Source organism: Propithecus coquereli, unplaced genomic scaffold (assembly GCF_000956105.1).
Source record: "Propithecus coquereli isolate 6110/MARCELLA unplaced genomic scaffold, Pcoq_1.0 Scaffold480, whole genome shotgun sequence".
In the NCBI taxonomy this organism is placed as follows: Eukaryota; Metazoa; Chordata; class Mammalia; order Primates; family Indriidae; genus Propithecus; species Propithecus coquereli.
The window spans coordinates 1491114-1518878 of NW_012150619.1; the positions used below are offsets into that span (position 1 = coordinate 1491114).

Consider the following 27765-nt stretch of genomic DNA (forward strand, 5'->3'; position numbering starts at 1 on the left):
AATATCGCATTGTGTGAGTGTACTCGCTTCTCCGTGGACTTCTGGACTATTTCCATTTTGGCTGCATGAATAGAGACACTGATTCTTTGAGGGGGCATGTGCTTTCGTTTCTGTTGGGTACGTAGTTACGAGTAGAAAGCTGCAGCATAGGAAAGTATATATTTTAAGACGTGATTTTATTGGTTGTGCAGTATTTTGTTACATGGACATTCCAAATGCTGTTTTAATTGATTAATGGTAGAAAGTTTCTCAAAATCAGAATCAGGTGGATTAAAGATTTTCATGTAAAAATAAATCCTTACAAGAAAATAGAGGATAGTTTAAAGTGTCGGAATGGGAAAATCCTTCCTAACCAAGGTGGAATCCAGAAAGAATAAAGAAAATGCTAGATTATTTGACTAAATAAAAAAATTTTAATTTTCTTTCGTAAGGCACCAGAAATTAATAACATGATGGGCGTTGATATCTGCAACAAATATGATAGTCAAAGGGTTAATTTTTTAAAAATTTTAAACTTACGTAAAAATCGATGGGAAAAATATGGACAGCCCATTAGGGAAATGGCAATGGCCACACGCAGGCCAACTCACAGAAGAAAAATTTCAGAAATGGATGATGAGCCTCTGAATAGCCACCCACACCAAAGCCGCAGTGGGCCAGTGCTGTCACCCAGAGGCCGTGCGGTCAGGCACAGCGCTGGCGCTGGGGATGTCAGGGAAGCTCCCAGGCCGGCAGGTCTGGTGGACCAGAGTGGGAACTGCTAGACTGTTTCTGGAAAGGAGTCTGGCAATACTCTGAAATTGTAAAGAATATGCGTCCTTTGACCCGGCAGTTCCATTTGTGATCATCTATCCTAAGGAAGTTAAAACAACAGTGTTTTAGGAACTTTCATACTTGAGAAGATATGTTTTCTGTGTATTTAAGATACTCTTGATATCTCTTGCTTTCTGTTCCCCCATGCAATTTGTTTCTCGTCGGTAATTTTCTAGAGAACGTGGTTGGTTTCTGCCTTTTGAGTGTTACCTCACGAACACGCACAGCAGGATGAAGCCGGCCTGACCTTCACAGCCCTGTGCGGACTGGATGGTCTCAGCGATCGGCGCCGCGTGGACATCTCCCCACGCTCTCCCTTCTGTCCTGGTTTCTCCTGAGCTTCGGGTGCGAGTTTCCAGGCAGAGACGGCCAGCCTCCCACACCCACCCAGGACGCCGCGTACCAACTTCTCTTCCAGGCCGGTGTGTCCCCGTCCCGTCTCCCGTCTCACACCTCCTCTCTCTTTGTGCTGAACTTGGGCCTCCCCTTTTGGCCACAGACTGGTCAGATGACGTCCTCCTCCAGTCGTGGGGTTTATCATCCCTGGCCCTGGGCTGTCCCCTCCAGTCCCTCCTGCTCGCTGTCTGGTCTCCGTAGAGCACAGGCTGGTGGTTGAACCCCAGGTCATGGGGGTTGGAAATCTGGAGAGCATCCTGGGGGTCACCTCATGGAGCCACCAGTGCCTTCAGCCCGTCCAGATGACCCTCCTGTCCCCTTGCAATTTTTCTGTTTTTTGTAGAGACAGGGTCTCCCTGTGTTGCTCAGGCTGGTCTCGAACTCCTGAGCTCAAACAATCCGCCCACCTCGGCCTCCCAGAGTGCTAGGATTACAGGCGTGAGCCACAGCGCCTGGCCTGTTGACTATTTTTTTAACTCTGTTTTTCTCTGTTGTTCAGATTGGGTCATTTCCATTGTTCTGTCTTGCAGTTCACCGATTCTTTCCTTTGTCCCCTCTGTCCTGCTGTGGAGTTGTCCTGCCCCGCATCTGTTTTCTGTTTTGGTTTTGCCTTTTCATTCTGGAATTTCCATTTCGTGCTTCCTCATGTCTTCTGTTTCTTCCTCGAGCCCTTCTCTTTGCTGTCACACTTGTCCCAGGTGTGCGCTGTTTGCTCCTGAGGCATCCCCATCTGGTGAGGGCTCAGCATCCCCTGAGGGTCTTTTTCATTCAGTGTGAGATGGTCCTGTGCTTGGCGTGGTAGCTGACTTTCAGTTGAGGCCTGGATATTTCGTAGCATGTTCTGAGACTCCGGGTACTACCTAGCCTTCTGTCGTAGCTGCTTTCTACGGGGCAGAGCGCTAGTCACTGCCAGGTGGGGTGCAAGTCCGTGTCCCTCAGCCTTGGCGGCTGAGGCAGGGGCTGCGAGTTCCTGCTGGGTGGAGGTGGGAGCCCAGGCGGCCCCTGGGTCTCCACCGATACTGGGGGGAGGGGCTCGGATGAGAATCCCAGCTCCCTGCTTGGCGTTCTCTTGCGCTGCCCTGCCAGGGGTGTCGGGTGGCTCATTAGGGCGGGTGGAAGTCTGGGCCCCCAGCTGGCGCCGTGGGAGGGAGGTGGTTTCTTCTGTGGTGTTTGGCTGGAGCAGGGCAGCCATTGTCTACGAATTTCTGTCTCGTGAGGCTGCCCCTTCCCAGGGCCTTCGGCTAGAGGGAGCAGGCTTTTGTTGGGGACTTTTGTTTGCACCTGCTGGCACTTCCGGGTCGCAGGCTTCTTGAGTTCCAAACCCAAGATACCGGAGGCAAGAAGAAAGCCCAGGGGACCACCATGTCCCGTTTTGGGCCCCGGTCCCCCCGACAGCCTGCTGCCTCCACCTTTCAGAGTCTTGTTTGTTTCATATGTGACATTCAGAGGAGTAGGGAAAAGTACATCTCGTCCATCTTCTTAGAAGTGGAAGTGGAAGGTTCTTGTACATTAAATTTTTTTTCCGATCTGTTCTTCTGAATAGATTATTTCTACTGACCTATTTTCAACGTCATTGATTTTCCTCTATCACATCCATTCTGCTACTGGCCCAGCCAGTGATTTTTCAATTTCAGATACTGCACTTTGCAGTTCTAAATTTTCCATTCAGTTCCCATAGTTCCTGTTTCTTTCCTGAGAACTTCTGTCTCTCTGTCCACTGTAAGAATGTTCAGCTGTGCCTCAGCGAGCACGGCGGTAGCAGTCACTTCAAGTTTTCGTCTGTAATGCCAACATCTGGGTTACCTCACGTTCGACGTCTGTTCATTGTCTGTTCCCTTGAGAATGTCAGTGTTTCCTGTTTCTTGACGGGATGATTAATTCTGGGTTATTTCCTGGACATTTGGAATATTATGTTGTGAGACTGAATCCTGTTAAAATCCTTTGGAGAATTTTCCTTTTTTAAAAGCAGGTGCTCAGCCTGGGTGGGCACAGGTGGTGAGTCTGTCTCACATGGTGGGGCAGGTGGGCTCTTAGTGGCCCCAAGGCACTGAGCGGTCCCTGGGGTCCTCTGACTCCCGTCTTGTCCCTAGGACGGGAAGGCCAACGCAGGATTTCCCGTGGCCTGAGGAATGAATGTGGGTGGAGACGGCAGGTCTTCTGTGGGTTGGAATGCCAGCTGGCACGGCCTTTGGTTCTGCTGATATCATATAAGCAGGTCTAGGACTAACCCAGCCCGTTTCCTGCACCCACAGACTGGGGACACACAGGTGCATAAGTTCTGCCCTGCCCTGAAAACCTTCTAGCTTAACAGGAAAAGCCACCATCTGGTTCGGTACTTCTGTGTCGGTCCTAGCAGAGCGCCTGGTGTGCTGGTGCCCAGAGAATGCTGTTGGGTGTCGAGACGGCCCGTGCGACCTCACCTGCACTGCGGCCTTATGTTGCTGGTGGCCTGTTGAGGTTCTGCTCCTAACCAGCCAGGTGACCCTGGGGAGGCCACTCCAGGTGGTTCTCCAACTCCACACCTGCCTCCCAAGGGGGCCTCCACGCATTATAGCCCCCAACTGTCACCTCCTGGGTCTGAGTTGGATCTCCCCAAATCGATGCGAAGCTCCTTGCTGCCAGGGGCCTGCTTTGGACACCGTTTTCCTACATGCGGGAACAGTGCGGCCACATGGTAGCATCACTAGTGCTGGCTGACGAGCCCCCTGGGTGTCTGACACCTGGTGATGCCGGCAGGCTCTCTTCCCAGCTCACCTTTTCAGGCCCAGGCAGGTGCTGATGAATTGAGCAAGGCAACCCCAGCACATTGCAGCATCATGAAGAGCTACTTCTAATGCTTGCAGTTGGATCATCCAAAGGCCAGTCTCAGCGTGCGGGAAGTGACATTTGCCACCAACCCTGATGCAGATCTGTCAATCAAATCTGGAGAATTCGCAGCTCAGACTGTACCATTGACACCACGTGGGTTTTGGCCTTTCCCGCCTTCTGTCTGGTGTCGAACAAATGGAGGGCTGTGTCATGATTGACATGGCAGGTGGGGAGGGGACGGGGACAGCTCGACCACTCTCAAGGCAGTTTGTTACTGCGTGGTATTTCTGGGCTCTCCGTGGCAGTCAGGGGTAGTACTGTTCTTTGGTCTTACTTTGCACAGGCAAGAATTTTTAGTGACGTCAGGTGTTTATACAGCGGATGTTTGCTGAGCGTGTGCTAGCGGGGAAATGCGTCTGTCGTGTGTAATTGCAGGGGAATCGACTCGCTACCAATTCCAATCTCTCGGGCGTTCTTCCTCCAGCTGGGTGTGCAGAGGTGGGCCTACCTCACGCCACCTCTCTGGGCCTCGGCGTCACCCGGGGTCCCTGTGGATGTGGGCCTCAGACTTCTGCAATATACTTCACACCACTCTAGCGGGCAGGGCCGGCAGTGGCCAGCTCTCTTGCTCCGCCCCCTTCGCTGCCTCTCACATCGGGGCTCACACTTCCGAAGAGCCATTGGGGACCATGTCCCTCGACTATGCACTTGTTTTTGTTCTCGCTGCACATCCCAAGAGGCAGAAGGCATCTGGGGCCTCCTAGATGGCTGTGGGAGGCCCAGCTGAGCAACACGTTCCTCCCCACCTCGACCTTGGCCTTGTTGAGCGGGCGTGTTTGTGTTTACACACGATGCGCCTGTGTCCCTGTGACACTGGCAGCCCTCGTGACACCAGGAATCCCACAGGCTCCCCTGCTGGAGGTGGCGCTGCTGCGTGTGGCCGGTTTAGTCCAGGAACTTCTGGATCCGAGCCAACTGGCAGCAGGCACTAGTTTTCATCTGCGAGTCACAGTCATGAAATAAACTTAGTGAATGGTGATGAGCACTACAAACAAATAGAACAGAATCGAAAGAGAAGATGCTGGAAGTCGAGCCCTCTCAGCCGCCCTAGCAAGCCCTGCGCTGCGTGCTGCAATCCTGCTGGGTCTGCAGAAAGGGGCCTGCAAACACGTGGGCCGGCCAGGAGCAAGCCGTCCGGGCTCACTCGCCGACGTGGCCTTCGGTGTTTCTGGAATGTGATGGCCGCTCGGTCATTGTCTTTTTCGGGGCTCACTGCTTGTCAACATGAGGCACAGTGGGCGCGAGGAGCACAACAGAGAATCTATCTGTTGTCAGCAAAAGCATTGAACCTTTCAGCTGAGATTGGATTATAAATTTCCAGTCCATTTTTGGTAAGGACTTTATTGAATGAGAACTTTTTTTCAGTGTGTAATAATTGTAATATTTGAACCAGTACTAATTGCCCTGAGCAGATTGTTTTTTATTATTAGGATAAAAATTAATGACGAACTGAAAAATACAGAGGCGTGTTCAAGTTTAGCTGTAGGATCTGAAAGTGAAAATGGGGGTAATAGTCAACTCTCAGGCTTCTAATTCATTTGAGCTGTATTCTAACAAGACGTGAACAAAATATTTAAAATACAGCTTTATAAAATGCTCGACACCCCAAGAAAGACCTGCCCTGATGTATTAGCTGTAAGGATGTTCTCGTAAATGAAAACTTCAGTCTTACAAAATTAAAGATGGTGAAACACAGCTCGCTGTCCTGGCTCGCTCGATCATTATTTTAAAAACTCTTTTCTTCTTAGCCAATTTGAGTTGCTTTGCGGCTGCCAATGTTCAAACCTTGCCAGGTGCACGTCCTGCTGCCTGGGCGTCGTTGAGAAGTGCCGCAGGTCAGGAGGCTCTGTGGGATTAGCATCGTCCAGAAACAGCCCCTGGGGAGGCGGGGCCTGGACAGGTGTGCGAGTCGGGTGGCAGGTGGAGGGGGCCGCCCCCGCTGGCTGCAGCGTCTACATGTGGCAGGCTCTCTTTAACCTCTGGAGGACGGAAGAGAAGAAGTTTTGAGTAGATTTCCCAAGTGCTAGTCTCTGCCCTGGATGTGTCATTCGACTTGTGAGCCCCAGTTTCCTCGTCCGTACAATAGGGATCATGACAGCTCTATTACCGGTTTTATAGCCAACCTAGGAAGCTAACCACAAACTATAACATAATTCTGTGTAAAAATATATCGTGAATCCCTAACAGCAATTCCCGAGTAAGCTCTTGGAACACGGCCTGTTCAGCCCGGGCTCTGCTGTCTTCCCTGCTCTGTGCTCTCCTGGGGGGCCCCTTCAACAAAACCAAAACCAACGCCCCCCACCTCCCGCGGCCGCGCTCCCGCCCAGAACTCTCTTTTGATGCGCGTGCCTGTGATCACAGCTGCCGCTGAACACCCCCAGGGTGGCTGGCATGGAATCTGCCCTTCCCTGGGCTTCGTGGGGGAGAATGTCCAGAGCCAGCATCCCCCAGTCCCCGCTTCCTACCCCTTCATCCGGGTGGACCCGCCGTGGCCTTTCCGGAACCCACCCTGTGGCTGGGCCCTGACGCTCCCTTGTGCTCCCTGTGGTTCTGGCCGCCCACGTCCTGTTACGTTCCTTCCGCTTGGATTGCCCAGCCAGATGCCGTCCCAAGGACAGAGACCGTGTCTTGAACATGTTTCCCCAAATTTAGCGTGGTAGCTGCCCCGGAAAAGCTTTTGCTGCCCGAATGGCCGAGTGATCGTGTGAATAGGCGCTGCCTGCGTTTGGCGACTGTGCTGGGCGGGACAACCTGGTAACGCCGAGCTGCCCGTGGTTATTTAGCTCAGAGTGAAAAAGTGACACGTACCTTCCTTTTGATTTTTGGATTTCTAATGACAGTGTTGAAGCAGAACGTTCTCAGCCTTTTGGCCACACGGCGTGTGTTTTACAGATGCCTGCTCTGTGCCGATAGCCGAGATCATCGCCGTGGAAGAAACAGACGTCCACGGGAAGCACCGCAGCAGCGGCAGGTGGCAGAAGATGGAGAAGCCGTTCGCGTTCACAGGTGACAGAGCCCGGCGTCTCCCCACGACGCCTCGCTAGTTCCACACAGACACGCGAGAGGGAGCTTTTTTGGTTATTTGTTTCGCAGACTCCATGGGTTGGTTTGTCTTCATAGACTCTTCCTAATAATTTTTCCAAGATCTACTTTTAGTTCATGTTTTGGTTGATGATCATCTTTATTTCTAATTTTTTTTAATATGGCTTAAGAGATCTGAAAATAGGATGTTTTTTTCCTAATATACCTTGAAAGTTACTAACTAGCTAAAAAAAAAAGAGAGAAGCCCTGGGGAGTTTTCAGCTGTGAGCCTGTAATTCGCGTGCACGTGAAGCGCGTTCCCTTGGGGTTTCGTCGGCCGGGCCGCGCACCACGGCTAACGTGCGTGTTTGTTTCTGTGCAGTCCACTGCGTGAAGAGAGCTCGGCACCACCGCTGGAAGTGGGCGCAGGTGACTTTCTGCTGCCCAGAGGAGCAGCTGTGTCACCTGTGGCTGCAGACCCTGAGGGCCATGCTGGAGACGCTGAGTACGTGTTTGGACTGACAGACGGGACCGCGTGGGGGTCACACGCGGGATTTGCTGGTCTCCCTGACAGCTCCCCTCCCTCCATACAGCTGGTCGCACCCACGGTGGACGCGATCAGTCAGTCCGACTTCTTAAAAATTTACTCGTTAGAGGACCGGCGGAGCGAGTGCCGAGAGCATGGGCTCCACGGCCCCGGCCCCGGGATCGAGTCGCAGCCCCCCACCGGGAAATCCTGACCCCGGTGTGGCATCTGAGCCCCCGGATTACCTGCCGGAGACCTGAGGCCGTTCACTCGTCCTCCTGAGCCTTGGGTTCTCTTTCTGGAGGTGGGGACGGTAGCAGCTCCAGCGTTCCAGGTGAATGCGGGACGGAGCCAGCCACCTGGAGGAGTGCCCCCCCACCTGTGGGGGACGTGTCTGCGTGGAGCCAGTGCCGCAGGAGCCTGGGCTTGGTCACTGTATGCTGAGTAACAGCAGCTTCTTTGTCACCCTTAAAACGTGGTAGGAACACGGTGTGGTGGGCACCTATAGTCCTGGCTGCCCAGGAGGCTGAGGCAGGAGGATCGCTTGAGCCCAGGAGTTGGAGGCTGCGGTGAGCTGTGATCGAGCCGCTGCACTCCAGCCTGGGAGACAGAGCGGGACTCCGTCTCTAAAAAAAAAAAAAAAAAAAAAGTGGTAGGTGCTCATTCGTTTAGTGTCTATAACACTATTTTATGTTTGGCTATAACCTTAATACACAGTCTTCACCTTGACAACTCAATACAGGCTTCGGCCGTAGAATAGAAATAGCATGTGTTTATGTTGGTTTTATCTTTTTGAGTTAATTTGGCATCTACCTCAAGAAAGTGAGTTTTAATTTATTTGAAGAAGATATTCCCACATTTAACTTTAGAGAAATGTCCTTGCTCGTAAAAGCAGAGTTTTCGATTCTCTCTGGGGCGAGAGGACTTGCGTTTCCGCGCAGCGCTGTTTTATCCTGTGGGATCAGGTCTTCACTGCCTGCTGCCGGAACGAGCTCACCCTGACCTTCCTCACGTCTCAGCCCACCCCGTCCCTGTCTCTGTGTACCAGGCTGTTCAGAGACGGGCCGCAGCTTCTCCCACCTTCTTCTCTGTTTGGCTCCGGTCTCTTCCTCCCTGTCCGCACCTGCTCCCGCCTGACCGCTCCTGTCACATCTGTTTGTTCCCATGAGACTTTGAGTTTTTAGGTTCCGGGTTTGATTCTGTAGGTCCAGACTCCAAGAGAAAATCTCCAGGACTCTGCTGTCTGTTGAATAATGTGGATTTATTTTTTCTGTGTAATTCACAGGAAAACCCATATGTTGCACCTTTGATATAGTCTGCTCGTATCTAAAGATAGCGCACGGTTCTATTATTTCAGCTACTCTACAGTTTTGACTTCCCATGCTGTTATCCCTTTCGATGTTTTATCGACACGTCATAGAGAAGTGCTCACATTCTGGCTTGTTTTCACACTGAGCACACTCGGGTACCGCACCCTGCTCAAGAGACGGAGCGTGGCCAGCCCCGGGGAGCCCCTGCCCTGTGGTCGCTGCTCCCCCAAGGGTAACGCCAGCACGGCTTCTGAGCAACTAGATCCGTGTTTGTGCTTTTACACATCTGGTCACACAGCATAAACTCTACTGCGTCTGGCTTTGTGCCCGACATCGTGTTGGTGAAATTTTCCACGCCGTTGCCTCTGGTTGCGGTTTGGTCATTCTCCTGGCGGTGTGGTGTTCCACGAGGCACCGTGTGGCCATCTATCCCCCCGTTTTGCTCTTGTAGATAACAGTGTGGTGGACGTTCTAGTACGTGTCTTTTTGAACAGGTTCATGTTTCTCTTGGGTGTGCGCTAGCAGTGGACTCGCTGGCGTGGAGCACACACGTGTCCGGCTTCAACAGGCACCGCCAGGCTATTCCCCTCGCGGTATTGGGATATTTGGGATATTAGTGGCGTTTATTGGGATATTTTGATGAACAGACATTCTTAATATCACTCTATCTTTTTTTGTTGTTGTTAATTTATTTTTATGTTTTTGTAAAAACTTTGTGGTAAGATTGTATCCTGTTTAAGACATCCCTGTCTACTCCAAGGTCGTGAAGATGTTTCATTCTCAAGGCTTTATTGTTTTCCCTGTCAGTGTAGATGACAACCATTTGGAACTGATCTTTGCATATGGTGTGAGGTGAGAGGTCAAGGTTCACATTCTTAAATTATAAATATCCACTGACCCCGCGCCATTTATGGGAAAGACCTCCCTCCCCCTGCCGCATTGCTATGCCCCCATTATGTTTTTTATCTTCTATCGCTCGTGTATGGAAACGTGATAGAATTACGTATGTCACCTTCCACCCCGTGACCTTGCTAAGCTCACTAATTAATGCTAATAGTTTGGTGATTCTTTCAGATCTTGGTCAAACACAAGCGTGTCAGCTGTGTGTAATGACAGTTCTGTTTCTTCAGTATCAATTCTTCTCCCTTTTATTTCTTTTTCTCGCGTTTTTGCCCTGTCCGGACCACCAGCGCAGGGGGTGGCAGCATCCCTGTCTGAGTCCCCATCGCAGGGAAGGTTTTCACCATTTCACCATCAAGAATGATGCTTCTTAGCTTATTAATGGATTTTAAAAATCAGATTAAGGGGATTCCCTTCTAATCCTAGTTTTCTGAGAATTCCGGGTTTTTTAAAATCATGAAAAGGGAATTAAATTCAATAAATGCTTTTCCTGCATCTGTTGAGATGATTGTTTGATCTTTTTTGAGTTAATACGTTGAATTACGTTAATTTCTCATTGTTACAACCCTTTACATTCCCGGAGCGGACACACCCGTCTTGGTCATGACGCAGCTTTCCGTCGTCACCGACGTGACTGCTGATGTTTCGTTCGGGACTTTTGCACTTAGGTCTGGGGAGGACGAGGCCTGCGGGTTCCCTGTCTGGTAACGCGCTTGCCGGGTTTTGCTCTGAAGGCCACAGAGGACTTACGCAGAGAGCTCAGACACGTTTCTCCCTCTTCTGTTCTCTGCACGAGGTGGGGCTGTTTTTTCCTTAAAATTTGTTTTACCTCAGAAGATGGTCTGGTTCTGTGAAACGGACAGATCCCACGTTTCAGGCAGCGAGCTGCGAGGCCGCACACCCGCCCGCCACGAGCCGTGAGGACCGACGTAGGCCGGGAGCGTTCTGTGGTCCGAGGTCCGCGGACGGCACCAGGCCGGCCCTGTCCGGTTGCTGTGTCCCCTGCCCTAGGCCTTCGCAAAATGGAATCTCGTGACGCGAACTCTATGTGAGCTCCGGCCCCGCGGCGTGCTGTTGGCGACATTTCTCCATGGTGGTGGCGCGGCTGTGGTTCACTTTCGTGACTGAGGGACGTTCCGCGTGTGGACTGACCACACTGCGTCTGCGTCAGTCGTTGGCCATTTGGGTCGTTTCCTCTTTGGCTGCTGTGAACACTTGTGCCTCGGTTTCCGTAGGCACTTAGGTTTTCAATTTTCTTGGGCACATACCTTCTTGTTACTTTTACTGACTAGTGAAATTTATTTTTTAAGTAGCAGAATCTACCTGAACTGACCAACGCAGGAATGTGCAGGTTGTTATAAAAAATAGGGTTCCTCAGGAAACCCCTCCACGGGAGATCGGCCGGGTCTGCGGAGGCCGAAAACTGGGCCCGGGCCCCGCATCTTCCCGTCTGTCCGCGCCTCTGAGCTGCTCCCGCGCTTTCTCCCCTGGTGCCCGCCCGTCTCCGGCACTCCTCTCTGCGCGGCCGCTTCCTGCTCCTCGTCCTCTGCAAACTCGCTCCCTCCACGTGCGGAAGAGCAAGGCCGCCTCGGTTTGCATCCCAGGCTCTCTCGGGGAGAGCGAGTTTTTCGCAGTGAGAATTGTGCATTCCTGGGACTGTCCTCACATCCAGCAGGTGTGCGCGGCGCCCGCCCCGCCGTTCTCACAGCTGCTGCCTCTCTGTTTTCGTAGATTAGGAAGCTCTTTATCCCTGTTCTTTAAGATTTAAAACTACTAGTATTAGCAGGTATTATGAGGTAATACTAAGAATTCTGAAACCATAATGGTTTGCTTTTGTCTAGTAACATAACTCTTAACTTTGGCTTCATTATTTTCATTGTGATTCACATGTTGCTGTTGTCGTCTTGCAGCGTCGAGACCAAAGCATTTGCTGGTGTTTATCAACCCGTTTGGAGGAAAAGGGAAAGGCAAGCGCATCTACGAGCAAAAAGTGGCGCCATTGTTTACGCTGGCCTCCATCACCACCGACATAATCGGTGAGGTTCAGATCTGTGCTAAATACGTAGAAGGAAACCTGAGAATGATTTAAAGGTAGTCACGAGAGAAGGTTTGTATTGTTTTAAGCAGAATAGAATTTTTTAAATATACCGGAATGAGAAGAATACAAAATAAAGAAGGTAGTCTTTCCCAGCCAAGTCTTAGCATGTAAAACACTCAAAAAAACACTAGGAAGATAAAAGGACAAGATCGTAGACAGAAAATTCTTGCAAGAAGAGATATAAGGGATTAATAAGTCTTAGAAATAATCTCACCAGTAAGTGACATCATAGGAAACATAATTCGACACACAATTGTGACACCGAGTTTTCAGCGCAAATACTAGATGCCGGGAGGTGTGGAAAGGCCAGGTTCTCTAGCCCTTGCTCAGGGACTGAGCATTTTGTGAATCCATATTGAAAAGTTCCTGTCATCCTAGCACTCTGGGAGACCGAGGGGGGAGGATTGCTTGAACTTAGGAGTTCCAAGACCAGCCTGCGCAAGAGTGAGACCCCGTCTTCACCAAAAATGGAAAAAATTAGCTGGCTTGGTAGTGCACACCTGTAGTCCCAGCTGCTCAGGAGGCTGAGGCAGGAGGATCACTTGAGCCCAGGAGTTGGAGGCTGCAATGAGCTATGATGCCACTGCACTCTAGCCTGGGAGACAGAGCCAGACCCTGTCTCAAAAAAAAAAAAAAAAGTCACCTGGCAATGTGGGTCGAGAGCCTGAAAAATGCGGGGTTTTTTGCCCAGTATTCTATGTTTTCTAAATCTTTCCTAGGAAGACAGTCAGGGGTACACGGAGACTGAGGTACACAGATGTCTGTGGCCCCTCTTTTTATAACAGCAGAGCATTAAACACAACTTAAATGCTCCAAACAGGAAATGTAAGCCTACAATTGTGATGAATCTGAAGGAATGTTATGTAGCACCTGAAAATGATCTTTATAAAGAATTTTTAATGATAAAAAAATGATGGTGATATAATGGGAAAACAAGGATACAAAATTGTGTGTACAGCAGAATCTTAGTAGAAATTTATATTGGGTATAGAGACTACAGACCACCATTGTCTCCTTTCTATATTTTGGTATATTCTCCAATTTTGAAAACAACTTGTATAATAAGGAAAAAGTAGAAAATAGAAGATGTAATCTCTTTCAAAGAAATTATAATTTGTTGGCAATTAAATGCCACGAATGCCGTATCTCACCCAGTAGACTGTGTCCTGAGAGGGCCACATTCCAATGAGGTTGGCCTGATCCCATCTAAGAAGGGATTTTGTATAGGAAATCCCCCTGTAGGTTTTATGGGACCTCATTCAAAAAGAATGGTTTATTTGCCTTTTAATTTAAGTGAAGATGCACAGATGTGAATATCAACTGTATGATGTAATGTTTTTCCCTGCAGTTACCGAACATGCTAACCAAGCCAAGGAGACTTTATATGAGATTAATATAGAGAAATACGACGGGTGAGTTGGCCGCTTTCATCTTCATTAGTAAATAGTCAGTTCTAATCAGGCCTTACCCCTCTCTCTTAGATTTTTTTTTGTTTACCTCCCTTTCCTTAATTTTTTTTCCTAATTATAAAAGTAAACATGCTTCTTACATAAAAGTCAAGAAAAGGCAGAAAAGTGCAGAGTCCCACAATCCTCCCCTGCGGGGCGAGAACCGTCGTTGGAAGGTTCTGTTTCCTGCGGAGTCTTTTGCAAGACGTGTTTACAGAGCTCTGTGTAGACGGAGAGATGAATCAGTCAAGCGCATTGTCGAGTAAAGTTGGAGTGATGCCATTTTTACAGTTTGGGATTCTGCTTTTCTCTTACATTGTGAGCAATTTCCCATGTCATTAAAGATTCTCCCAAAATATTATTTTTAGTACCTGTATCATGTTTTATTATATGAATATACCATAATTTATTTAACTAGTCTCTCACTGGTAGATGGTTAGGTTCTTTCCAATTTTTGCTCTTACAATAAACTAGAATTCTTGTATATAAATCTGACACATCTACACTTTTTTGAAGGTAAATTTGTAGAAATGGCATTAATTGGTCATAGGTGATTAGCATTTTAACGTTTCCGCTACGTGCTGCCATGTCGCTTTCTAAAAAGATTCCATTAATTTACATTCCTTCTTGTAGTGTATTATCCACGGTCCTGGTCAACGTATTTGCTATTATGACTATACAAATTCTCTGCTAATCTGACATGTAAAAGTCTTTAATCTTTTAAGCAATGTGTTTATTAGCTAACTAGTTTTCTTCTTTGAATTGATTTTTATGTCTTTGGCCCGTTTTCTTCTGTTGGCCATAATTGTAGTCATTTGTTCTTTTATCCAACAAATAATAGGCAATTCATATTCATTGTTAGATTTTTTTCGAAATATTTGTCCAAGTTTTGAAATGGTCTTTTAATTTTGCCTATGGCGTTTTTTGGGACAGTGGAAGTTTTCCAAGTCATGTGCTCAGGTTAGTAAGTCATCCTTCCTCTTGAGTTTAAATATTCCCCTGTAGTTAATCGCTTTTTGTTTTCTTCTCTCTGTTCCATCTGGAGTCTTGTGAGCATGTGTTATAAATTACAGTGTGACTATTTCTCGAAATCCTTACTCATTCCGCAAACCCTGCTGAGTGTCTGCCAAGCCCCATCCCTGTGTCGGTGCTGAGGTTGGACAGGGAAGTCAGACTGGCCCCTGCCCCTGTGCTGACAGGGAGAAGCGCCCTCCTCCCCTCCCCTGCGTGCGGGGCGTCCAGGAGCTCCCGGAGCAGGCAGCGCCCCTCCACGCGCTTCACCTCCAACTCCCCCGACGGCAGCCTGGTCAGGAAAATCACAGAATCTTCACTTGCCACTGGGGACGGAGCTGGGGCTCGGGTACGTGACCTCACCCAGCCTCCTGGGCACACGCCTTTCCCGGCCACGTGCCTGGCAGGAGGCCGGGGGGGCCTGGCAGTGAGGGCCGTTCCTTCCGCAGCTCGGTCGTTTATCCGAGTGACACGAGAACGTTTACCGAGTGCCCGCCTCAGGGTGGCGGGTGTTGTGTTGAACATCCTAAGGTGCCCGAGCCGTGGCATCGAAACCATAGCCCAGGTGGGGAAGGCGATCCCGGCACAGCGTGCGGGTTACGTGGGGAGGCGGCAGGGCCTGCACACAGGAGCTGTGCTTGAAAGCACGTGCCCCACGAGGCGGCTTGTGGGCAGCCGGACCCACTGGAGAACAGCCGGGCACTCTGACCGCTCCCACTCAGACCTAAAGGGGCCCCTGGTGCTGCCCCGCCATGGACTGCCCTTCTGGCTCCTCTCTTCCCACCCCCATCCCCCCGCCTCTCCTCCCAGCCGTGCGGAGCGTGCCCACCTCCCTGGTGATGGAGCTCTCGGGTCGCCATAGGCCATGAGGTTGTCCAGTGAGCTTGAGACCTGTCCCTTGCCCCACTCTGTGACGCAGTAACACATCCGTCCCACGCGTGTGCACACCTCTCCGTTCCCTCACCTTGGTGCTGTTCCCCCATGGGTCGACCCCACTGCCACCTCCCAGCCACAGTCCCTGTCTCCACTTCCTCTCCCTACCTTTTCTCGTGAACCCATTCCCTCCAGCGTGTGTTTGGTCCCCTCTGCTCCTGTTTTCCGGGTCCCCAAGACCACCCACACGGCTGCAGGAGTGTGTAGTTGTGCCCCAGCTAAGGTTTATTCCCATGACGCAGTGCGGGGAGTAAGGGAGGACGCCCGGGGGACAGGCTTCCTGTGCCCTCTGCCCTGCTGCGAGTCATGCAGGCTGCACCCTCTTTCTGGCACGTGCGGCCACACAGGTCTGGGGCCTCTGCCCTGCAAACTTGAGTCTTGAGGCCCAGAGTTTGGGCTTTTGGCGGAGGCCTGTCATGTGGGGCTCTCTGCCTGGCAGCCACCAAAATTCCAGACTCCCAGAAGGAAAGCCGGTGTTTGGCGCAGGTCCCATTGCTTGTACGAGCAGTCCAGGCAGACGGGCACGGGGGCACAACCTTATCACTGAGGCACGTGGCAAAGGCCAAGTTCCGTGACACCTGCCGAGGGCCACACCTGCCAGCTGTGCCGGAGCCTCGGGCCTGCTGTGTTCCGGGCACCGCGCGGGAAGGGACCCTAACGACGCCGTGTCCCTCCCTGCAGCATCGTGTGTGTCGGCGGCGACGGCATGTTCAGCGAAGTGCTGCACGGCCTGGTGGGCAGAACGCAGAGGAGCGCCGGCGTGGACCAGAACCACCCGAGGGCCGTGCTGGTGCCCAGCAGCCTCCGCATCGGCATCATCCCCGCAGGTACGGAGCCCGGCGGCCGCTCTCCGCCCCCGCCCTGGGAGTAGCTCTGTGAGCGGCCAGCAGGGACAGCTAACGGTCTGATGCCCTCGCTTTACCTGGCGCAGACTCCTATCATTAGGGCCGCTTTGGGGGAAAAAGCATCCTTGATTTTTCCCTCAAGTCCATTTCCTTATGTAAGTTGTGATTTGATCACAATTTACAACTGTCGCATGCTTCTGAGGGGTAGTTGACGAGCAATGAAACGAGCACTTGAGGGGCCGCCGTCCTGCTCCGCGGGGGCCTCCTTCGCGGAAGGCGCTGGCAGCCAGCGCTGAGGGTCTCCCAAAGACCTGACCGATGGGCGGCAGGTGGGCGTGGGAGGCTGCCTTCCCGGAGCGAGGGGGTCCCTAGTGCCCGGGAGCGGGCGAGCAGGGTCGCAGGGCGGTTTCTGGAGGGAGCAGCTTCTGGCTGACCCGAAGGACCTGGGGGAGAGGGGCGGCGGGGCAGAAGGAATCCACGCACAGGACGGGTGACGGGAGGGATGGAGAGGGAAGGCGGGGCGGGCCCCAGGGCAGGGCCTTGCCCACCGCGTGGGGAGCTGGGCTGTGTCCCGAAGGTGCTGGTTTGGCTTGGGGTACTTAGCATCTCTTTAGGAAGCACCTTGCCCTTCAAAAAACCACAGTGTTAAGCTAAGTCAAGGTGAGGGCCTGTGCGTGGTTGGTTCAGGGCTTTGCAGACAACCTCGCGGGGAAGAGGCACCTCCATCCTCTCGCGCCCTGTGTCCGGCCGCTCAGTAGCAGCAGCCACTGCAGCAGGCGGGGTCGCGGGCTCCACCGTGCACTGCGTGCCATTTCGTTCTCACGACAGCCGTAATCACCCAGCGCCGCTCTTCTCTACCCCAGCCTGTCTCCGACCGGTGCCGTTGCGGGTTAGTGTTTGCTTGAGGGAATCACCCTTTCAGCTTAACATTACTCCGCATTTAGTGACAGCTCCTGTGCATACTGGGGCAGGGTTAGCTTGTCCCCTCGGAGAGTGGCATGATAGGCGTTTTCAGCATAAAGACTCATTTTGAGGGGGACTTGTGTTGCGTAATAGCTTGCAGATCACTGGTAACTATCAGCAAGAAGTTGACAGAGGTCATGGTTTTCATGGTATGTTGAAGGATGGTCATCTGTCTAGGACCCCTTCCCCTCAGCTTTTGGGGACAGTGTCGATGAAAGAGTTACTCGTAGAGAGGAACTTCATCTCCTGTCGAGTCATGAAGGAAGCTGCGGCTCACCGGGAACCAGTCCCGTCCGGTGGGAATGGCCCCATGGAGGAGCCAAGGGAAGCAACAGTTCCTCAGCCGAGTCAACAGAGGGGAGGCTTCTCGGCACCCCTGTGATAACAGACCCTTACAGTTAGGCCGCACGCTTATAAAAATGTCCCGTTGGGTCTCAGCAGAGCCTGTGATCGGATTTCTTCCCTTCTGAGGCTGCGGGCAGAAGAGCTGTCGGGAGGGGCCCTGGGCCCTGTCTGGTGTCTGCCCCCGGCTGGGGAGTTGGGCTTTCACTCACGTGTCCCTGGTCGTATGCCCAGCCCTGGCACAGGAACACCCTCCCAGACGGTTGTTGACCTGACTGAGCACAGTTGTCCGCGGGTGGCCTGCACGGTCTACATTCACGCACCGTCGCGCTCCAGGGTCCCCGTCCCTGGAGGGTGCAGAGGTCGCCACTCGTTTTGTTTTGCTGGCTGGCACTGGTTTGAGTGGAGTTCTGATTCTTCGAATGACCCAGACACCCAAAGTTGGTGGCCGTGGCGCTGAGTCTCCCTAAGGCCACATGCGCCCTGAGTCAAGGGTGTGTCTCCCGCTGTCTCGGCCCAGGCGCCCTCACTGCCATCCTCGACGGAGATTTCCTGCCCACTCAGGGGTGAGAACTGTGACCTCGATTATGACCCAGTTAGAACAGGACGGACGGGAGGAGGACAGCAGCCTCGCTGCCGTGCCAGGGACCCTGTCTGGTGTGGCACTGCCCTGAGCCGCTCTCCTCCGCGGCACTCTGAGGCCACGCTGCCGTCACCCCGTACGGATGGTCGGGCGCGTGCTCACCGTGGTCAGTGGGTGCGGCGTGGAGGGTCAGCCTGCGTTTCCTCGAACTACAGCGATGTTGTTAAAACTTGTGTCTTGGTGTGAAAGCCGCTTTGGTGTTTTTCCTGTGACCTTCACAGTTGACCTTGCTCTGTGCGCACTTCCCTGCCCAGGACGCCCTGTGCGGATCCTTTCGCTGTCGTGGTCTTGTCACGAGGTGCCGCTGTCCCGTGGCGAGGGCGGGAAGCCACCGCCATCGTAGCAGAGGTTTCTCTGGGGCTCCCCTCGCAGACAGGCGCGGGAGCGGCCTCTGTGCTGGCGGGCGTGTCGCGGGCGGCTGTGTAAGGGGCTGCTTGGTGTTACTGCAAGACCAATCTCGACCGTTCTGATGAATCAATCTTAATATTTTCAAGAAGCATTTTGTAGGTAAATTCCATTTATTCCTTCTGTTTACTCCGGGGCCACGGAAGAAAAGGGATAGGGTGCCACCGCTCAGCCGGAAGCCTGCTGCAGTTCCGAACCGTTGTAACGATATTCGGGACCTCGTTTTCCCCGGCACAGGGTCGACAGACTGCGTGTGCTATTCCACGGTGGGCACCAGCGACGCAGAGACGTCGGCTCTGCACATCGTGGTTGGTGAGTCCCTTCCTCGGGCCTGCACGCCACAGTGGCGCCCAGGGGCCCCCAGGTAGCCCCCGCTCCCTCAGCCCTCGGCTGTGCGGCAGCTCCCCTCACCCACCCCCCATCTCATCACAGGGGTCTTTTAGATCTATAAGCCCCTCACGCCACACCCCTGCCCAGAGCCCTGGGGTGACTGGCAGGGCCTCCCACTGTGGTCTGAGCTCTGGCCAGTGGCCTTTCTGTCCTGGAACGCACACCACGCTCTGTCTGGGGCTCTGCTCACCGCCTCTGGTCTTCACGCGGAGCCCACTCTGAGGCCGCCAGGTCAGTACGGGCTTCCCGGGCCCCGGCCCCCGGGGCACACTCGGTCCTAGGGCTCGAGTTATTTTCTGCACAGAATCCATCGCTTCTGCGATAGTCTCACTCATTTCACCTTTACCCCCCCACACTGACCCCTGAGACCCGCTGTCCCTGAGGGCAGGAAGCTGCCCATGTCCCCTGCTGTGGCGCCTGTGGGGTCTAGGCTGTGCCTGGGGGACCGTGGTTGACTCTCCGCTCCTTGTGAGCTGCCCGGGGGCTGGCGGACACCTCAGGTGCCTGCTGCGAGCCTGGGTCAGAAGGCGAGGAGGGGCCCAGAGCTCGTCCGGCACCTGCATGACACATGCTGAGCCCCCCATGCCTTGTCCCAGTTTACAGGGGTACTGCGTCTTTCCTGATGTCACAAAGATTGCATGTTTAAAAATAGCCACTTACGACCTTTTCTTCATTCTCGAATCCTCCTTCCTTCAATCGATGACGTTTCACGAGCCCCACGGACACACCTTGTTCTGTCCCCACAGAACAGCTTCCCAAGCCTGCTTTTGGGAATTTGAGTCAAATTCTGTCATTTGAATCAGAGACATGGGTGCCGGCACCCCCAAGAGCAAGGGTCACGGCGCTGAGTGTGTCCTGTCCGTGTCCTTTGAACCAAGCGGCTGCGCTGTCTACCAGGCCTGGGGACAGGGACGGGAGCCCAGTCGGGGTTGGGGTCTCCTCACAGGGGCTTCTCCCCGCAGGGGACTCGCTGGCCATGGACGTCTCCTCCGTGCACCACCACGGCACGCTGCTGCGCTACTCGGTGTCCCTGCTGGGCTATGGCTTCTATGGGGACATTATCAGAGACAGCGAGAAAAAGCGATGGATGGGTCTCGTCAGATACGACTTTTCAGGTGACACGGGGCGATGGGCAGGGCAGATGCGCCGTGCGTGCGAGGCGCACGCTGACAGCCTCCACGAGCCTCGTCCAACGCAGCCACAAAGCGCTGTCGGGGTGGCCCCATTCACAGATGGGGAACCTCAGGCCCTGCAGGGTCTCCTGTGGCCGGGCGTGGGGAGGGCTGGGCTGTGATCTGGGTCCTGCTCCCTGGGCCCCAGCACGGGTAGACGTGGCGGACTCGGGTGACAGCACGGCTCAGAGTCATGATTGACGGAAAGCCTGGGAAATCGGGCGACGGGTTTTCACGTGTGCTAGGTGCACGATGGCCAGCCATCTCAGACGGTTCAAGTGGAAATTTTAATCAGGAGAAGTTAGTTTTATAATCACCCTGCACTTATTAGTCAAATGGCAAGAACTTTCTCTGTGAAGCAATTCAGCCTTAGATGTCCGCGCCGGAGCCGGCCCAGTGCTCCGGGCACAAACGCCCTTCGTTCCATTCTACAAACGCGCTCTGCCGTGTGGAGTCTGCGCAGTAGCCATCGCTCACCCACACGCACCTGTCGATCACCTGCTCTGCGCCAGGCCTCGCTCCCCACACCAGGGACGTGTCTGTGGACAGGACGGGCAAGATCCTGCCTGCCCCCGGCGTGGGGCAGGACGAGTGCCGGCGAATGCCACAGCACCCGCGCCACCCGGCAGGTGCTCCTGCCCTGCTTCCTAGCTGAGGAGACGGGCACAGTCTGCCCGGTCCCGTGCCGCCCTTCCTCGAGCCTCAGACCGTGGTGGGGGGCTGGCCCCCAGACCCCCCAGCGTGGCAGGGCCGGGTGGGCCTGGGCGTGCGCGTCTACCACGCTGCCTGGATGCTGGTGGGGGCAGGGGACAGGCTGTGGTGCTCCTGGCACTAGAGCTCAGAGCTGGAGGAAAGTCAGCTCCAGGTTATGCAGGGAGGTCGCAGCCTGCGGTCTCGGGGAGAGGGCGCAGCATCTCCTCGTCAGCCCCTAAACGCAGAGAAAGCAGAACCCGGAACGGCCACGGCGCTCCAGGTTTGACGTTCCTGCGGTCCAGGTGGACGTCCTCGCTCTGCTTAGTGAATGTCATTTGCCTGGTCCCCGCCCTTCCCTGTTTGCTTTGGGAAAATCTATGTTAAATCAAAGTGAGTAATTCCAGATACCAAAATCTAACCCTTTTCTTATGAGAGAAAGGATTAGCAACTTGGTACACTTTATGTGGCCTGCAAAGATCTAATTAAATTAAAAAGTGTAATGTGGTGTGGCTTCAAAATTAAAATACAAGAAATGCCGGTTAGATATTTACCCAAACCTTAGTCAAGAAAAGGAATACTGAGAAACTCAGAAAAGCCATGGAGGGTTAGCATGACGGTTAATTTGGGCCATTTCCTGATCACCCCTGTCGAGCCAGGCGTGGCCCCGCGGCACGCCCGCCCTCCGCTCCTTGGCCCGGGGCCTTTGCGTGGCTGCTGCAGCTCTGTGCCTCCCAGGACAGGAGCCCCGAGGCAGGAGTGGTTTCCTGGGCTTCCCCCTGCCCCCGGCCACGTGCTGAGACGCCCCCAGAACGTGGCTTGGCTTGGTTGCTGTGGGTGGAAAGCATCCTGCCATTCTGGGGCAGCGTGCGTGAAGGAGAACGAGGTGCGGCACCGTCCACTCTGCGCGAGACACGTGGAGCTTTAGGTGCCAGCAGGGCATCCGGTGGCAGGGCCCTGTCGGCAGCGGGCAGGAGCAGGGCCATGGCGACTGGTGAGGGCCCCCGCTGGAGGCCGCCCTGGGAGATGAGGCAGCCGTCCCTCCCGCAGCCTGTGAGAGGCCGACGACTCCCCCTGCACTGAGCGAGGACCCGGGGCCCAGGACACTGGGCCTCCTCGTGAGACCCCCAGGGGAGGAGCCTGCTGCCGGGAGCGCGGCGCAGCCTGGAGGGGCAGGAAGGGGGGGACAACAGGAGGGCTGCGCGGAAGCTGCCCGTCCACGTACCGGGTGTTTCCTGAGCCAGGTGCTAGACGAGGGGAAGGGGCTGGCGGGGGCGGCCGGGCGCTGAGGTCTGGGGAGGCTGGGCCTCCTGTGGGGGCTTCCTCCGCTGGGCTGTGCACACCTGGCTGAGGGCTCGTCCCCTGCAGGTGAGGCTGTGTCGAGGGTGGAGCCTCAGTGCGGGGTGAGGCGTGGGCCGGCTCCCTGTGGGCCGTCACTGCCACACGGCACCAGCCCAGCATCGAACACGGAGGAGTGGCGTCCCCCTGAGGCTCACAGAACACGGCCTGGTTCCCTGTGTGGCCCCCAGGCCACTCCCTGCTGCCCGCTCAGCGCCGTTCCCCAGCCAGCCAGTCAGACTCACACCGGGCCAGTGCAGGGTGGCTTTGTCCAGCCCTGGCGTGCTGGGCACACAGGCCACACCATGGACGGCACACGCGGGGCCTCCACTGTCTCTGGGTGGCAGCGCTGCCCTGGCCTTTGTTGAGAGCTCTCCCAGGACACCACAGTTGTCGTGGGTGACCCTGGCAGAGGCGGGACATCGCTGGCCATCTCAAAGGGTGGAGGTGACGACCCTGAGCCACTGGCGCACCCAGGCCCCCTCGAGGCCACACGGGCTCCCTGATGGCTAAGACCTCTGCTCTGCTAGTGGGGAAGGTGGCAGCGACCCAGCACGGCAGATCCCTGACTGCTCCCGCCACCACTGGTCTCAGAGGGGCTGGCGCTGTGGCCGGACGTACTGCCGTCCCGGGGAGGGCAGAGGCCCTGAGCTGCCCTTTGGTGGCGGTCACAGTCCCCGTGCCGTCCCTCTGACGTGCAGCCAGAACTGCTCTCGCTGGTGCTTCTGAAGCTAATCACCACGTGCCGTGACCAAGTGATGAGTGTGCGTGTGTTTCCTGTGCTGCACTGTCCGCAGGCATAAAGACCTTCCTCTCCCATCACTGCTACGAAGGGACGGTGTCTTTCCTGCCTGCACAGCACACAGTGGGGTCTCCGAGGGACGGGAAGCCCTGCCGAGCCGGGTAAGTGCATTTCTACGTGCGTTTCGATCGCAAGTGACGGCAAATAAAGCGGGGTTTATGCAGAAGTGTTTTCCGGGTGTGGGTGGAAGGTGCTGGGTTTAGCATGCCCAGCGACAGGACGACATAGGTCTGTGACTCACAGCGCTGGGAAGAGAGCTGTGTCGCTGTTTCGTCCCCGTGGCACGCACGGGCAGCCGCGTCCTGTGCCACGGGTGAGGACTGAGGGGCGGTGCCACACCGGCCGTGGGAGCGGGGCTTGCCTGCACGTGCTCTGCCACGTAAGAGGGCGGGTGGGCCCGAGTGCAGGGGCCGAGAGGGCAGAGCCAGGGCTACTGCCCAGGGGGAGGGGACGCAGAGAGGAGAGGGCAGCCCCCAGGGCAGGGGTTGAGTGTCAACGGCAGCTGAGAAAGCCTGATGTTTCTGTTACACTGCCCCGGCCACCGCACTCTGCAGCACGTTTTAATGCGAATTAACAAGCAGCAGTTCCTGTTAGCCCAGAGCGTTCCTCAGGCCACAGCGCAAGCAGCACCGTCTGACCAGTCGGAAACAGGACCTTGACAAATCTGAAAACCAGTCGTCCCAGGCCGTGTGGCCTCTTTGGCGACGGTGGAGTCTCCCTGACGAGCAGCTCGTCCCTGCTCTGCCTTGGTGTCGGTGCACGGACACGTGGAGACGCGTGTGGCTTTGCGAAGGACGCTCACTCTGTCCTTCCTTCTTGCCTCGCCCAGACCGAGGAGCTACCTTCCTCCAGGTCCTTCGCTTTTTGAACTGAAGCATTTGAGACCGGAAAGCGGCGGGTGCCGTGTCAGGCGTGGTGTGGCTAAACGCAATTACTGATGCGCGAATTTCGCAGGTGTAAACCCTGTCCTGTCTGACCGTGTGGGCCTAGTGGTACCCAAGACCACAGATACATTCCAGACTCCTGACTAAGTTCTGAGTTAACTGCTCTGAGTTATTTGTTTCCTTATCATTGACTACAACAAATACCCATTTTGTCACTTGTTACCTGAACATAAATCACCCGTCGCCCCCGGGATCCACCGGTGAACCTGTACCTCAATCATTTCCTGCCAGCCTGTGCTGCGCTAGCTGCAGGGCCAGGCAAAAACCAGCTCTAGGTGTAACTCAAATGTCCTCATGTCGCGCTTTCTATAATGTTTATACATTTTAGAGCAGGACATGCTGATATGTTAAATTTTAAAAGTAAATCTAATTTTGAGAACTCAAATTAGCATGCAAAAGAAGTGTTTTTAGTTAAGCCTTTGAAACTGAACTTTTTATAACATGAGCAGAGTTTAATTACTTGCCTGCGTGCCGAGCACGTGCACCGCGTCGTTGGACGCACGTGTTAAAGGACAGGCGATGCCGCTCTTGTCTTGCAGGTGCTTCGTTTGCAGGCAGAGCAGGCAGCAGCTGCAGGAGGAGCAGAAGAAGGCTCTCTACGGTTTGGAAAACGCTGGTAATTCCGTGAAACAGACTCGGTGCCACGACCGTGTGTTAGAGTGTTGGTTTTGTCGTCTTTCCTCACGTCGCCTGTCTCACCGCGCGTCTGTCCCCTTCCTCTTCCCCTGTCGCGCTGCGCGTCCGCGATCTCTTTAGCTCCAGGCGGCGACAAATCACTGCCGTTTGCCAGATTTGGGGAACAGCAGGTTTTGTGGCAAGGCCCACTGCCGTCTTCCTGTGAGTTGCTGCCGTAGGCCCAGGCCAGGGCTCCTGTCCCCGCGTGCTCTAGAACGCAGGGTTAGCGAACGTTCTGCTGGGGCTTGGCGCCGGACAGCTCACGCTCTGTCACCCCACTCACGCCTGCGCTGCGGCGAAGGCGGCCGTGGACCCCGTGTCAGTGAATGGGCGTGGCCGTCTGCCAGTGCGCTTCATTTACGGGCACTGAGATTTGAGTTTCATATCCTTTTCACATATCACAAGATATTATTCTGATTTTTTTCTACTATTTAAAAATGGGAAAACCATCCTTTGCTCGGAGTCCGTACAAAGCAGACAGCTGGATTGAGTCCCTGGCTGTACTTTGCTGACCCCTGTTCTAAATCACTGTCCAAAAGTCCCCCCGTGAGGAGCAGTGAAAACCCTCTGGGTCCCGCACTCAGTGTGCAGCCTCCCGAGGCGAGTGGACAGTCACCCAGTGGGATTTTTGGTGTTAATGCCAGAGAGTCGACTGAACGGCGAGTTTGTATTAAACGTCTGGCCACAGTGAAAGCAGGAGCGTCCACACCAGCGGGAGCGCAGGGACCCCCCCCCCCCGCCGTCTCACCGTGGGGTGCCCGTCCCTGTGCCCCGCCGACCGTAGCACCCGCACGGTTCTCTCTGCTGCAGAGGAGGTGGAAGAGTGGCAGGTCATCTGTGGGAAGTTTCTGGCCATCAACGCCACAAACATGTCCTGTGCTTGTCGCCGGAGCCCCAGGGGCCTCTCCCCGGCTGCCCACTTGGGAGACGGGTCTTGCGACCTCATCCTCATCCGGAAGTGCTCCAGGTTCAATTTTCTGCGATTCCTCGTCCGGCACACCAACCAGTGGGACCAGGTGGGTGGAGCACCATTTGCACGTGACCTGTGTTGGTGAGGAATTTATTTTTAGGCAAACCCCGATTTATATACTATAGGAATATTTAACTGACAGGAAGGAAGGGCATACGTTTTTGTTTGCGTTTTGCTGCTTTTAAACTCCTAGTTACAAGTACTCCTTGTAAAATTTCATTTACAAATACAAACCCTTGAGCACACAGAAACTAAGGCATGAATGCTTATGTACAACTTCCTGTCATTTCTCTTCCCATTTAAAAACAGAACAAAGTGATAAGGAAAGGGTTTTTGCTGCCCTTACAGGTCACTTAAAGTAAAATCTTTAGGCTCCCAGAAAGGGGCCTGTCGGACCCTCCCCCAGACCCTTCTGCAGCTCCGCAGGGAGACACCCGAGTCTGCTAGCGGGTGTTAGGAGAACTGAGACTTTGGTCACAGTCTCTAATTTTAGTAAAAATTGTATTTAAGATTTGGTCCACCCCTATTTTTATGTGGTTTTTTACATAGTGCTTGTTTAAAGAACATAGAAAATTCTACAGATCACTGCTAATGAACTAGCAGAATTCTTTTAAAAGTGTTCATCACTGTAGATGAGCTGTGACTTGTAAAAGTATCAAGAGTCGCCTTGACAGGTGCCATGTTTCCCTTCGTCGCTACGTAGTCAGATCAGCTGGCAGGGGAGCCCGGGGCCCCGCCTGAGTGGCTGCGACCCCCGGGAAGGGCACCGAGCGCACAGAGGAACAGGAGGCCTCGCCGCTGCACCGGGCGGTCCACCGCCCACACGAGGGTAAGAGCTCCGTTTTCCCTTTCACTGTCTCCCGGTAGTTCGACTTCACCTTCGTTGAAGTTTATCGTGTCAAGAAGTTCCAGTTCACATCGAAGCATGGGGAGGACGAGGACAGTGACCTCAAGGAGCAGGGCAAGAAGCGTTTCGGGCAGATCTGCAGCGAACACCCCTCCTGCTGCTGCCCAGTGTCCAGCAGCTCCTGGAACTGCGACGGGGAGGTGCTGCACAGCGCGGCCATCGAGGTCAGGTGCGTGCCTCGGGCGCAATCCCCGCGCACCCCCGGGACTCCGTAACCCAGAATGAGAGTGCGCCGTAAACGCACTTCTCTTTCCACGTGTCAGGCGTCGAGCGAGAGCCCATTATCTGAGTTTGCAAAGGTGCGAGGGCGTTGAGCTCGTGCATTTGGTCCTGCAGATCAGTTCCCGCGGGTGTTGCGCCCTCTGTTTTCTTCTTTTCCGCACCCCACACCCAGGCTGGCGGCAGCCCCGTGCCCCGGCGCTCTCTCTCTCTGCTACGGGGTAATTAAAATGACAAACAGATGAAACCACCTTTACAGGCACTTCCTGAGCCCTTGGTCCCTGAATCCACCAGGAGACGTTCGGCCTGAGGGGCCACTGCCAAGTGCCAGCTCAGTGCAGAGGGGGCGGGGCGGGGGCGATGCTGAGGCTGGAGGGAGGAAGGGCGGGAGGAGCCACAGAGGGAAGCTGTGTGCGGAGGCCGCGCAGCCTGGGGGACCTGGGCAGTCGGCGTGGCCAGGCAGGGACGCACACGGGAGAAGGCAGAGCCTCGAGGCTGGTCCGATGGTCCCCTGGAGCCCAGAGGGCCTGGGCTGTTCAGCCCGTTAGCCAAGCTCGCTGGGTCGACGCCAAGAATCAGAGCGTGTCGCCTCTGGGGACGCACTGACGGAGCCCAAGCGCCCAGTGACCAGGCTCACGGCCTCCCTGGGGGCAGGCGCCCCCCGCTCCAGCCAGCCGGGCCAAGTGTGGGAAGCGGTGTCCTGCCCACACCCACCGGGCCCGTCCTATTCGGTATTGGGAATCTATGACCTCATTAAATGTGCTACATAACCAGACAGAATACGGGGACAAAGAAAATTCTTTCCCCGTGGAAAGTTAACAACAGTAAAACAGTTTTTATTACAACATTAAAAACCAAGTTGTTTTATAAAAACGCTATTGAATTAGATACAGATGTGCAAATTACATGAGATTGGGGGAGAACTGTAAAATTCTAGAAGGAGCTATACTGCTTGCAAATGTCTTTAAGATCGTGGTCTACTTTAAGGAAAGCAAACCGGACATTAGTTAGCAGAGTGTGATTGTGCGAGGAAACCGAGCAAAGCCGGCGGCAGGCCCCCACGTCCACGGCGCTCAAGACGGGCCATGTTCCCGGCAACAGCCTTTAAGATGCCGCACACGTCGCTGCTCCCGGCC

The 27765-nt window shown here is 54.3% G+C and overlaps 2 protein-coding genes across 4 annotated transcripts in view; one reads left to right on the forward strand and one right to left on the reverse strand.

Moving 5' to 3' along the window:
• Window positions 1–27765, forward strand: part of CERK (ceramide kinase) — a 38222-nt gene that overhangs the window by 7172 nt on the left and 3285 nt on the right. Inside the window, exons 2-12 of one of the 3 annotated variants that reach the window (XM_012655588.1) lie at window positions 6970–7083; window positions 7481–7603; window positions 11745–11870; window positions 13281–13344; window positions 16006–16151; window positions 18760–18834; window positions 19875–20027; window positions 22910–23015; window positions 24398–24474; window positions 25344–25549; window positions 26371–26579. In XM_012655588.1, coding sequence (XP_012511042.1) covers window positions 6970–7083; window positions 7481–7603; window positions 11745–11870; window positions 13281–13344; window positions 16006–16151; window positions 18760–18834; window positions 19875–20027; window positions 22910–23015; window positions 24398–24474; window positions 25344–25549; window positions 26371–26579 — 1399 coding nt within the window. The remainder of the gene's footprint in view (window positions 1–6969; window positions 7084–7480; window positions 7604–11744; window positions 11871–13280; window positions 13345–16005; window positions 16152–18759; window positions 18835–19874; window positions 20028–22909; window positions 23016–24397; window positions 24475–25343; window positions 25550–26370; window positions 26580–27765) is intronic. The other 2 variants (XM_012655589.1, XM_012655590.1) reach the window with 2 other exon arrangements.
• Window positions 25524–27765, reverse strand: part of GRAMD4 (GRAM domain containing 4) — a 59222-nt gene continuing 56980 nt past the window's right edge. Inside the window, exon 20 of the transcript XR_001137956.1 lies at window positions 25524–25576. The gene's annotated coding sequence lies outside the window, so the exon portion shown is untranslated. The remainder of the gene's footprint in view (window positions 25577–27765) is intronic.